We start from the raw sequence: 12,802 nt of genomic DNA, 5'->3' as shown, positions 1-12,802 counted from the left end.
TGATGTGCAAACACACACCAAAGGAAAAATTTTTTTTTGAAATTCTGGATCTGGTTGGTGATAAAGATTATTTACTATCATTGAACTACACTCAGAAATAAGTAAGACGGTAAATTTTATGTTGTGATATTTTACCACCACAAATATAACTGAGAAAAATTACATGTATGAAAAGTTTAATGATAAGAGCAGATATATAGATAAATGTCTGAACAATATTTATAAAATACATATTTGGAAAAAAGATAGGCAGAAAATACTGCAGAATAGCATTTTTTTCAAGTTTTTAGAAAACATTTAAACAACATATTTGCCATTTGACTAAATCATGAAACTTCATGTTTCCTCTTTCAAACAAGCTAATTTTGATAGAATTATTTGAAAACATAATGTTCTTGGAATCATTTTTGCCTCTTAATATTTTTATTACAAATTGTTGTGAATTAAGTCAGTAATTGTTACGTATTAAGTCAGTAATGCTCTTAATATTTTGTCACTATACATATTTACTTTGACAACTTTTGCCCACTCATACTCCTTCCTTAATTATGAAAAGATGATAAATCAGCAGTGGGAGAGACTAAGAAGTGTGCCTTCACCTGAGGAATCACTCATTGAGACTTTGCTATCCTCTTTGTTAAGCTCTTCGGAAAGTTCTTTGTGCATATGAGAAACGAGTAATTTTGCTCTCAGTCACTCAGACCTGTTTTTCAGGAAATACAGTTGAAGTCTAGTAGAAGTGCACCATTGGGCCCAGGAGAGAGCCCGAGCTTAGCAGACTCCAGATTTTCTAACTTGAGAGAAGTTGTAGCATATTTTTCCCAGATAGTGTAACAATAGGTTTGTTACAAACTGATTTTACAATTTCAGATGATTTATTTATCATCCCAGAGCCTTGTCTTTATTTTGTAGTAAAAATATTATTACTGATTTTAAAAGTCATTTATTACATCATAAAGACTCAAACAAAAATGTTTATAAAACAGAAAGTAAAAACCCACTTACTAGGCTGACTGCACACAAAATAAGTGCTATTAACAAAATAAGTGCTATTAACAGTTTAATACAGCTTTTTAAAATTATATAAAGCAAGGAAATAAAATTCTTCTTTGCTTCCATACTTAAGCACATAACTTGCACATTCCTGTTGGTTAATAAACACTTTTTTTTTTAATTTTCATGACTACATAAGATTATGTTGCTATAGCACAATTTATTTTGCCATTGGCTTAATGAACATTAGTGAACCTCTGGTGTTTTTGGTTTTTGGTTTTTTGTTTTTTTTTTTTTTGGTTGCCTAATAAGTGCTTCAAATTTTTCTAATTTTGAGCCAAGGTCAGGACTCAAACTGCAGTCTGCCATGTGGACCCAGCTTCCTTAACTACGAGGTCTCAGAGCTGGCCCTTTTTCTTCCTTTTTAAAGACTGCATAGTGCCTAGGTATACCATAATTTGTTTTTATTTGATTATTTTGATATTTTTTATTATGTTTAATACTGCAGTGAACATTCTCATGTATCTCCTTGTATTTGTTTTCTACACTATGTTTCTAGAAGTTTAGGTGAAAGTTTGTATACACTTAAAATGTGACATATGATTCTAAACTTGGGGAAATTAAACCAGTTTACTGCCACTGAAAGTGTCTGAAAAGGGCATTCACATTGAGGACATGGCTTAGATTTGGCTAAGGTACTCTGATACTCAAAATTATGAAACTGGTATCCATGAGTGTGATAAGTCAAACCTTATAGCAGTTTGTTTGTTTAAAAGGTAGAATAATAGAATTTGAGGGATGAAAATGTTCTTTCTGACTTCCCAGTGCATATATTGAATTGTATTGATAGAAGAGGCAGGTAAGTTCCTACCCACAATCTATAAATACACAGGCATGTGAATCTGATTTAAAATCGCTATACAGTAGTAGGATAAATGGTTATTTCTCAAATAGTTATTTAAAATGTTCTTAAACAAGAATGTCTTAGTGCATTCATCCTGCAAAGAAGCAGAAATTGTTTTTAGCATATGCGTCGAATGTCTTATTTTCTTTCGTGCTTAATACTTTTGCTTCCCCATCCTTATAGCATAAAAGATGAAGAGGAGCAAATGTGTCCTATTTGCTTGTTGGGCATGCTTGATGAGGAAAGCCTGACAGTGTGTGAAGATGGCTGCAGGAACAAGCTGCACCACCATTGCATGTCCATTTGTAGGTGCTCCTTTTCTTCCCATGCTTAAGTAACACCTTTGCTCTATGAGCTAACTGTATTATTTAAGATGGCTTTTGGGAGATTGGTGAGAGGGAGGAGAAAAGCTTTATCTAGGGCTCATGTTAATTTTTCAACAAATTGGAATTTAGGATCTGTTTAGGAGATGAGCTGTGTTAGCAAAGAAATGCAATATATGTCATAGGTATGGTAACAGAGGAGTCCACAGGATTAGAAAGCCTTCCAGCCCAGGGGTGTGCGTAGAAGGAAGAAGGGGGAAGGAGGCCTGGGCAGGCAGTACAGAGAGGGCAGTCTCAAAGCGGAAGTGGAATGACTTTACCAGGTAACCACGCAGGGCAGAACATTTTGAAGAATAGCAGGCAAAGTACATGTTATCATAACTAATAAAACAACCTTTGCAAAAAGACATAACATTGAACAATTGACCTTGCTGTGTTAACCTGCTTTCATGTATTAAGTACTCTTTCAGGTTATTTTTTGAGATGCCTTTCCTGTAAGTCCTTTGCTAGCCATCATGAACAATTGCATTATAAATACTTAATGTTAAATATTTACATTTTTTAAATGGTTTTCTTTTGATTTTTCAGGGGCAGAAGAATGTAGAAGAAATAGAGAACCTTTAATATGTCCCCTTTGTAGGTCTAAGTGGCGATCCCATGATTTTTACAGGTAATACATTCTACCTGAGTGACTTGTATGTTTCATAAAAAAAAAATAAAAATGGTCTCCAAGTGGGATTTAAATGTGTTGATAGTTTTCATCAAGTTTTGCTACTTTTCATTTCAGCCACGAGTTGTCAAGCCCGGTGGACTCCCCTTCTTCCCTGCGAGCTGCACAGCAGCAGCCCTTAGCTGGGTCGCAGAGAAGGATTCCAGAGAGCAATTTTAACCTCACTCATTATGGAACTCAGCAGATCCCCCCTGCTTATAAAGATTTAGCTGAGCCATGGATTCAGGTAGGTAGTTCTTTATTCTTCACTTCTCAAAGAAACATTTATACATCATTAATGTATTTACTCCCTTCTGTTGGCTTATAATTTAAGCAAATACTTTTGCTCTGTTATGACTCTTATTCCACTGGAAGTTTTCATTTTACTTTTGGTAGTGATACTGTTCTCCTTACTAGAGAATTTACACTTTAAAACTTCTTTGTAGTTCACTTCTCATATCTAGAACATTTTTCTGCACTAACAGATATAAAAGGTTACTCAAAGCGAGAAACTAGAACTCCTCACTGCTTGCTTTTTTCAGTGTTTAATCCCTGTTACTGACATTTTCTTTTTTCTTGCTTGCTGCCATTTAAATGCAGTTTCTCTTTTTGCATCCCGTTGGCATATACTGGGTGCTTGATAGTTTGCTGAGTGGATGAGTGAGAGGAAGAGTGTGGCCTTCATGTTGTATGAGTCATCTTTATTTGTAAGGACGGTTTCCATTCCTTTACCTTCACTTCTGATTGAATGCTTATTCATCCTTAGTTATTAGGGGTTATGGTTTCTGATGTTACTTTTGGTTATTGAGTGCTTAGTCCGTTATTTAAAAAATGTAGAAAACCAGAACAATACAGTGTTATAGTAGACTGTAGTGAAGTAACATCATTGTTTTTGATAATCTGTTACATCCTGCTGGATACTGTATGAATACTATTAAATTTGTGAACATAGAGGCATTAATCCATTAAGGTTGAGTATCATTAGGATTTGTTTCCTGTTTCACTTCATGACCACTGTATACTACAGCTTTGAAATTCTCTTTTTTAAGGATGTTTGCAGGCCATTATGAATCTTACAAAATCTGCAAAATTAATAAACACATCTTATTTTTTTAATTCATTAATGGCCTTTGATTTAGGCCTTCATCTGCTCCTTCATGAGCCCTCAGAGAACTCTCTGGTTCATTCTGAGATATTAGATGCCATCTTTTAAGGCAACAGTTCAGTGTGTTTTACTTACACTTTAGTGGTACAACACTATATATTCCTGGTAGGAGTTTTTTGGTGGTTGTTAGAGAGATTTTTTTTTTTTTTTAAGAGAGATTTTTGCCATGTGGCATGTGTACTCACAGAAGGCACAGAGAGAGAGAGAGTGAGAAATCACCCCTTGGGGACATGGCCACACCACAGTCCCTTCTCCATTCTCCTCTCAGGATTTTGAGAACATACACATGTGCCCAGCGTGAGTTTCAAGCCGCTAAGTCCAGGACACAGACTGTGGTCAACCTTATGGGAGTCCAGTGCCTTAACCACTAGGCCATCTGCTGGTCCTGTCTCTAGTTTTTTATTTTTATATGCCATGTAAAACTGTGTAAATAGTGGTGTGCTACTTAACAGTGCCAGAAGTTCACTATATTCTAGTCAGTTCTACTATACTATCCCTTTGTAATAGAATATATGCAAAATAAATATGTCATGATTTGTTTTCCCAAAAGTTGTGTTTATTCATCCGATGTTTAGAATTTTTTTCCCACATAATAAATTGTTTTAGGTATTAAACTTACTTTTAGGTAATTGTCCTATAATGTAGAGACCATTTACCCTTTCCTTTCTTTAAGGGACTCTGTAGCTTCCAAGACATGGTAATGATGATTGTAACAACATCCACATTAATTCTGGGTATATCTTTATCTTTTTCCCTTTTTTTCTTTCTTTCTTTTTTTTTTTTTTTTTTTTTAAGGTTTTTGCTATAGGGCACATGCTCTCAATCAGAGAGAAGAAAAATGAGAAAGTGATTTATCACGCCCCCCAAGAAGGATGGCCACACCACAGTCCTTTGTCCTCCATTCTCCTCTCGGGATTTTGGGGACACACACACAAGCTGGCATGGTTTTCAAACCATGAGGTCCGAAATTTGAACCATAGTCAGCCACGTGAGAGTGTCTAGTACCTTAACCACCATGCCACCTGCTGGCCCCTGGCCCCTTCTTCGCTGATTTAAACACTATCAAAGTTTTTCTTTGTTTCATTTTTCTACTCCCATTTACTATCTATAGTCCCACCTATTTTATCTAGGTTTTTTTTCACCTTCCTGTATAAAAGGTTAATTTGGTTAATTTAATGCTGTCACCTGTAGGGGAAATACTCGATACCTCTTAACCCTCTGCTCCAGAGCCTTCCTTGATTTGATTTTGTGTTATCTTGCTATAGGCTCTGAGCTGTGTGATAAGCATGAGGGTACAGGCAGAGAAATGTATGTAGGACTAAGTACACTAATAGAGTCTACTCTTACATTTTACTTGAGCTAATGTTAATGATTTTTGATAATTATACTTGAGTATAAAATTTGTCCTTGTGATTTTAAGTAGCTGGACATACTTGAAATTGTATACTATGATGAAGGTTTAAGAAATGTCTTTAAAAAAAATAAAAGTAATCAAAAATCATACTTCACTCAAAATACTGTGGGCTTTCTTCACTTTAAATTCATTTCGTTTGTTTGACATTAGGTGTTTGGAATGGAACTCGTTGGCTGCTTATTTTCTAGAAACTGGAATGTAAGGGAGATGGCCCTCCGGCGTCTATCCCACGATGTCAGTGGGGCCCTGCTGTTGGCGAATGGGGAGAGCACTGGAAATTCTGGGGGCAGCAGTGGGAGCAGCCCGAGTGCCGGAGCCACCAGCGGGTCTTCCCAAACCAGTGTCTCAGGAGACGTGGTGGAGGCCTGCTGCAACGTTTTGTCCATGGTCTGTGCGGACCCTGTCTACAAAGTGTACGTTGCTGCTTTAGTAAGTAGCTTTATTCCATAACCATCTTATCATGGCTTTTTTTTTTTTGATGGTTTATAGATAGTGTTTCTAAGATATGATAGACCTCCTTTACCTAATTTAATTTTGGAAAATCCAAATTTTATTGTCATTCTATAATCTTACGACATTGCAACTGTTCATGAGAATTTTACTGATTTTTTAACCTGTCCAGATTTCCTTGCACTGTTGGCTTTTCCTCCCTAATGTAGCAGTGTCTCACTGTTCAGGTCTTTACGTTTTCCTGAGCAGGTATCTCACACGTGACCAAACTAAAAATGCTTTCTGAGAGAGCACAGTGACTAAAGTTATTTTGATTTGTTTAATTTAATATCAGTAAGTTAAGTATATTGAATATATTAAGGAGAATTCGTTTTTAATTAACACTTGTCTGACTCTTGATGAACTTGTTAGACATTGTCTTTCATAAGTGGGATAGAGTGACAAGAAGCTAATTTTGGTAACTAATTTGGTTTTTCTCTATTCTTGGTATTTACTCTAGGGAACTTCAAAAAGTTCATAGAACAATGGGATTAAAATATGTGTTCATTTTGGTGCAAAATTTTTTTTTTAGTCCATAACGATTTCATAATGTACACTGTCATGAACTTGTTTAAAGACCCCTTGTATCTCTGTAGAGCACTATTGACACTAGGCCATAATTACTTGGGGGAGGGGACAGACTTGCTGCCTCATGCATTGTGAGATGTTTAGCAGCATCTGTAGTCTCTACCCGTTAGATACTAGTTGCAAACCCACTCCCACCCCACCCAAGAATGTCTTGAGGCATTGCAGAATGTCCACTGGGGATCCAAATGGCCCTACTTCAAGACAGTTGCCTTAGAATAATTCTTGTCTAGTCTGTTTTAAAAACTCATTGGTCTCTCTGCTTCCTCTCTCAATCTTTTTATAATCCATCTTCCAACAACTGTGCCTAATAAATCTTCTTGAGAGGTAGGACAGCATGATAGTTAGGAACATGAATGCGGGATCCTAAGTGGGTGGCCTTATAGTTTGCCATCTCAACTGGGATACTTGAATAATGTGCTCTTTAACTATAACTACATTAGTAATCTGGACGCATGGTCAAGTTTATATTAGAATTGATTGAAATTCTGTTCTCTCATTTGCTAGCAGCATGACTTTAGGAAAGGTATTTTACCTCTTTTAAACTTAGTTTTTCCTCGATAACATAAAAAATATTTACCTCTTGGATTTGAAATGAGATTGTGTAGAAACCACTGACCATGATGTCTGGCACGTTGTAAGAGGACATTTGATGTACAATAACTATCATTATTTCTAAGACACCACTTTGATTATTGCCCAGCTCCCTTAGGAACCTTTAGAAGTTTCTGCTGTTTCAACAGCATTTCCTGAAGCACAGTCCGTGGTTGTTGGGCTTGATTGGGAAAAGTTCCTTATGGAAAGAGTTCTGTGTTCAGTTAAAATTGGTGAATATGAGGGTAAATAGATCTGTTACTTCCTAAATGTATTTTACTATGGCCTGTTTTTTCATGAAGGATCAGGAGGATCAGCATAGTATAGAACACAAACCACTGGTCTCAGCCCACTTTTTTACTTCCTACTTTTTAAAATAATTTTTTAATTTTTTATTTAGTTGTATTTATTACTATTATTTAATTTACTATAGGGTACACACATTCACCTGAGAGAAAGGGAAGGGAAATGAGAAAGCAAGCTGCAAGGTCTGGGACTCAAACCATAGTCAGCCTTGTGGGAATCCAGCATGTTAACCACCAAGCCACCTGCTGGCCCCTACCTCCTATTTCTTAATGTTTTCCTGTACAAACCTACAGGCTTTGTCAAGTGCAAGTACAGTCCTCTTTTTACTAGTCCCCCTCGGCAGAGCTTCCTCAACCTTCCCAGGCAGCGGCCATCTCTTCCGTCTGCACACACCATACATCGCCTTACTGTCTGCTACTGTCTGCAGGTAGCATAGTGATTTAGGGCACTGGATTCCCACATGACCAACCGCAGTTTGAGCCCTGGACCTGGCGGCTTGCTTTTTCACTTTCTCTCTCTCCCTCTGTCTCTGGTGAACACACATGCCTGTAGTAAATTAAATAATAATAAATAAAAATAAATCTTACTAAAAATCCTTAAATCTGTGGGTTATTATCCATTTCTATCATTCATTTTGTTGTTCACATTATCTTATTAATTTATTTTCTCTAATGCTTTTTAAATGTAGTTAAACTGACTTCTACCTTTTCCCTCCAGAAAACATTGAGAGCCATGCTGGTATATACTCCTTGTCACAGTTTGGCAGAAAGAATTAAACTTCAGAGACTTCTCCGGCCAGTTGTAGATACCATTCTTGTCAAATGTGCAGATGCCAATAGGTAAGAACTTATTGCTGAACCATTTCAAACCATCTTTTATTAAAAGTGCTTAGTGCCAAGCCTTATACCTCATGAGTGTTTGATACATATTTATAAAATTAGTCTTTTAATATTTTTAATGTGATATTTGAAATTAAAATGTAACACTTAAAGCTCTTAGAGCTTTAGGACCAGCAGTTAGCGTAATGACTATGTCGCTGGACTCCAACGTAGTCGACCATGGTTCGCGTCCCAGACCCGGTGGCTTAGATTCACGCTGGGCACATGTGCGTGCGTGCCCAAGATCCCGAGAGGAGAATGGAGGAGAAGGGATTGCAGCGTGGCCATCCCCCCTGGGGGTGATTTCTCGCTTTCTGTCTGTCTGTCTGGTGAGCGCACACGCCCTGTAGTGAAAACCTCTGGCGGGGGGTGGTGGGGAGCTCTTAGAGCCTAGGGAGAGGAACTAATGGCGAGTAAAAGCTAGGCTAACAGACTGCGTGGACCTCCACGTTGCTGTGTTGTGGCTGATCCTGCTAAACGGCATCCCTGCTCTGAAGTCTGGTTGATAAGAACAGTACTTGGCATATGGGTCAGTAGCTGTCAGGTATCTCATTTTAAAGAATGACTTACACAGGATAGGAAGCAGTAAAACCATTATGTTTGCTTAATGACTGATCAGGATCCAAAAGCCATTGCATTATGTTTAATGAAATGAAACCTTACTTTAATTATTAGAGTATTTCTGAAATTTTAGAAATGTTCGTATATTCTTAAAGTATCCTTAGGAATGGGTGCTGGCAGGTGCATGATAGTTAAGTGTACTGGACTCCCACATGGCCAACTGTGATTCAAGTCCTGGACCTGGCGGCTTGCTTTCTCACTTTGCCTCTCTCTCTCACTCCGTCCCTCTCTGGTCAAATTAAAATAAGTAAATAAGATTAAATAAAATAATTCTTTAAAAAAATAGTATCTTTAGGAATATCCTAAAGTATTTCTTAGGAATTGACAAGGAATAAGAATAATGCTAACCAGGGCTGAATGATGGCACAGTGGTAACACACAGTGGTCCACAAAGCCGACCACATGGAAAGGGGCCAGATTCATGTCTGCAGAGCTCTCTGAGTATGTCAAGCAGGTGCTTCCTCAAGATCCAGGGCTAGCTTAGGCTGGGACAGGATTGCACATAAAGACCCAGTTGGGATGCTGTTCCTCTATTTCTCTGTCACTACACTCTCATTCTTTGTGTCCCTCACTCATAGAAAAAATAGAAACTTTAGAAAATGATCCCTAATTTGGGAGAAATATATGGGGTAGAGAAGTTAGGGTTGCTGACAGTAAAAGTGAGCACAAGCCATGCTTTTATTAGGTCAGTGGTTCTCTTATTTTACCTTTCCATAAAGCGTGAGAAAAAGATGACCTTTCATTTAATAAGCATAGCTATAGTAATAATTGTCTGGCAGTTTCTTGTCTTTTCTTTTTTTTTTAAGATATTTTTTTGCCGTAAGGCGTGTGCACTCACCATAGAGACACAGAGAAAGAGAGAGAGACAGAAAGTGAGAAATTACCCCCTGGGAGGATGGGCATACCACAGTCCTTTCTCCTCCATTCTCCTCTCAAGATTTTGGGCATGTACACGCACGAACCCAGTGTGAGTTTCAAGCTGCTGGATCTGGGATTTGAACTACAGGCAATCATGCGGGAGTCCAACCACTATACCATCTGCTGATCCCTTGTTTGGCAGTTTCTGCCTCCTTAAATCCTACAAAACTTGGTTGGCAGAAAGTATTGAATCTCCCTTGTTTTGCCTGTGCCATTAATCTGTAGAGGTTCTCAAAAATTAAGTACTTAGCTTCATCTGGGGAAGTCTGTCTTTTGCCTCCATTGTTGTTTTCTGTACCCACGCCTGCAAATTAAAAGTATTGGAGGTGTTCTTATTACTTGGCAAGATGATTGTAATCTGAAAAAAATGGTAAATTAACAAACAATTTGCAAACTGCAATGAAAAATATTGTGTCATTTTTCAATGTTACGCTAGATATTTTTCTGAAAACTATAATGCTTTTGGGAACCAGCAGTTAGCATAATGGCTGTGTCACTGGACTCCCACATAGTCGACCATGGTTCACGTCCCAGACCCAGTGGCTTAAAACTCACACTGGGCACGTGTGCGTGCGTGCCCAAGATCCCAAGAGGAGAATGGAGGAGAAGGGATTGCGGCGTGACCATCCTCCCTGGGGGGTGATTTCTCGCTTTCTGTCTCTATGTCTCTCTCTGTCTGTCTGGCGAGCACACGCGCCCTATAGTGAAAAACCTCTCCAAAAAAAAAAAAAACTATAATGCTTTTGTGACACTTGTTTTGTTATCCACTTTATGAAATTCTAAAATTACATTGTTCGCCTGATTACTTGAATGACCATAAGAAATACTGTAAAGAGCTTTTATATTCAGGAGTGGCTTCATGAAACAGAAGTAATACGTTGCTTAAGAGAAGCTGGATCCCACATGACAACCATGGTTCAAATCCTTGGCCCTGTCAGCCTAAAACACACTAGGCACACATGAATGCACAACATCAGACAGGCAGGTGGACTAAAAGGAGGAGATCGCTTTGTGATCAGACTCTGGAGGGTGCGCTCATGCCTGCCTCTCTCTCTCTCATACACTCATTCTCACGTGCACACACACGTGCTCTTTCATTAATAAAAAATGTTTTTAAAATGAAAAACAATTTTGTAATATTTGAAATTCATTCTAGCTATGTAAGAGAATATATGGGTTTTGGATGGGAAGGCTTTATTATTTTTAATTTTGCTAGCGGGGATGTGCACTCACCGGAGAGAGACAGAGATAAACCGAGAGAGGGAAGGTGGGAAAGCACCCCACACACGGGGAATGGTCACACTACAATTCCTTTTCCTTTATCTTTTCCCTCATTTTGGGCATGCATGCACATATACCCAGCATGTTCATCAAACTGCCGGGTCCTGCACTCAAACTTGGTGGTTGGCCCCATGAGATAGCTACCTTAACCGCCATGACACGGCCAGCCTGGGAAGGTTTATTTTTAATTCAGGGGATTCTTACATAATGAAAGTTCAGACATCGAACATCTAGGTCTTTATTTCTTTTTTATTTTTAAAAAGATACAATGATGGTATAAGCTTTTTGAGGCCAGCAGGTAGTATAATAGTTAGGGTGCTGGACTCTCAATGTGTCGACCAGTTCAAGTCCTGAACCTGGCGGTTTGAAACTCACACTGAGTGCATGTGCGTGCGTGCCCAAAATCCCAAGAGGAGAGTGGAGAAGGGATTGCAGTGTGGCCATCCTCCTTGGGGGTGATTTCTCGTTTCTGTCTCTCTTGTCTCTGTCTCTCTGGCGAGTACACACACCATATAGCAAAAATCTCTAAAAAAAAAGAAAAAAAGAACTTTCATCTTATTCTATATTTAAGTTAATACTTATTGTCTAAGAGCCAGTATTTAAGATTGTGTGTTTATTTAATATAGAATGATAAGGTAAAATGTATGAATTTAGATCAAATAATAATATTATAGTGTGATATAGTAAATGTGATTTCAGTGGTAGAAAATACTTCTGAAAAAAATTTTGTCTTTCTCAGAAGGTAGTACATTACTATTCTAATAATGATGTACAGTTTATCCAGAATCCCAGATTAACGTCATTTTCTTTTCATTTTCAGCCGCACAAGTCAGCTGTCCATATCAACACTGTTGGAATTGTGCAGAGGCCAAGCAGGAGAGCTGGCAGTTGGTAGAGAAATACTTAAAGCTGGTAATAACTTTTTACTTAAAATTGTTATAGTATCTTTTATCATTTGCCTTAAGAGCCTATCTGATCTCATAATCTCTCATGGGGCAATTACAGAATTTTAAAATAGTTTTATAATTTGATCTGTCAACTAATGTTTGAAATATAAATGCCCACATGGCCAGCTGCATAGTTCAAGTCCTGGGCCCAGTGGCTCGAAAACACACCAGGTACATGTGTGTCAGGCCCAAACCCCCAAGAGGAGAACAGAGGAGGAGGGATTGTGGCATGGCCATCTCTACTGGTGGGTTGCTTTCTCACTTTCCCTCTGTGCCCTACAGCAAATATTTAAAAATAAATAAATAAAAGGAAAAAAAATATGAATTAATCTGAAAGAGAGATTCTTAAAACTAATACAATTCAAAGTATTTCCGTTTTTATCCTTTGGCCGTATTTTAGATTTTAATATCACCTTTTTCAGGTATTCATTTTTATATTCTTTTTTTGTAGGATCCATTGGTATTGGTGGTGTTGATTATGTCTTAAGTTGTATACTTGGAAACCAAACTGAATCAAATAACTGGCAAGAACTCCTAGGCCGCCTTTGTCTTATAGATAGACTTTTGTTGGAATTTCCTGCCGAATTTTATCCTCATATTGTCAGTACTGATGTGTCACAAGCTGAGCCTGTGGAAATCAGGTAACTTTTCTTCCGAAATATATATATAAATATA

General features: G+C 37.8%; 1 protein-coding gene across 1 annotated transcript in view; it reads left to right on the top strand.

Moving 5' to 3' along the window:
• MAP3K1 (mitogen-activated protein kinase kinase kinase 1) overlaps nucleotides 1-12,802 on the top strand; it is a 39,052-nt gene that overhangs the window by 13,655 nt on the left and 12,595 nt on the right. Inside the window, exons 6-12 of the mRNA XM_014587987.2 lie at nucleotides 2,081-2,202; nucleotides 2,809-2,890; nucleotides 3,008-3,176; nucleotides 5,659-5,937; nucleotides 8,200-8,321; nucleotides 12,001-12,092; nucleotides 12,579-12,768. Of these exons, the coding sequence (XP_014443473.1) occupies nucleotides 2,081-2,202; nucleotides 2,809-2,890; nucleotides 3,008-3,176; nucleotides 5,659-5,937; nucleotides 8,200-8,321; nucleotides 12,001-12,092; nucleotides 12,579-12,768 (1,056 nt within the window). The remainder of the gene's footprint in view (nucleotides 1-2,080; nucleotides 2,203-2,808; nucleotides 2,891-3,007; nucleotides 3,177-5,658; nucleotides 5,938-8,199; nucleotides 8,322-12,000; nucleotides 12,093-12,578; nucleotides 12,769-12,802) is intronic.

Source organism: Tupaia chinensis, unplaced genomic scaffold (genome assembly GCF_000334495.1).
Source record: "Tupaia chinensis unplaced genomic scaffold, TupChi_1.0 Scaffold000251_1, whole genome shotgun sequence".
Lineage (NCBI taxonomy): Eukaryota > Metazoa > Chordata > Mammalia > Scandentia > Tupaiidae > Tupaia > Tupaia belangeri.
This window is presented reverse-complemented; position numbering and strand designations above follow the sequence as displayed.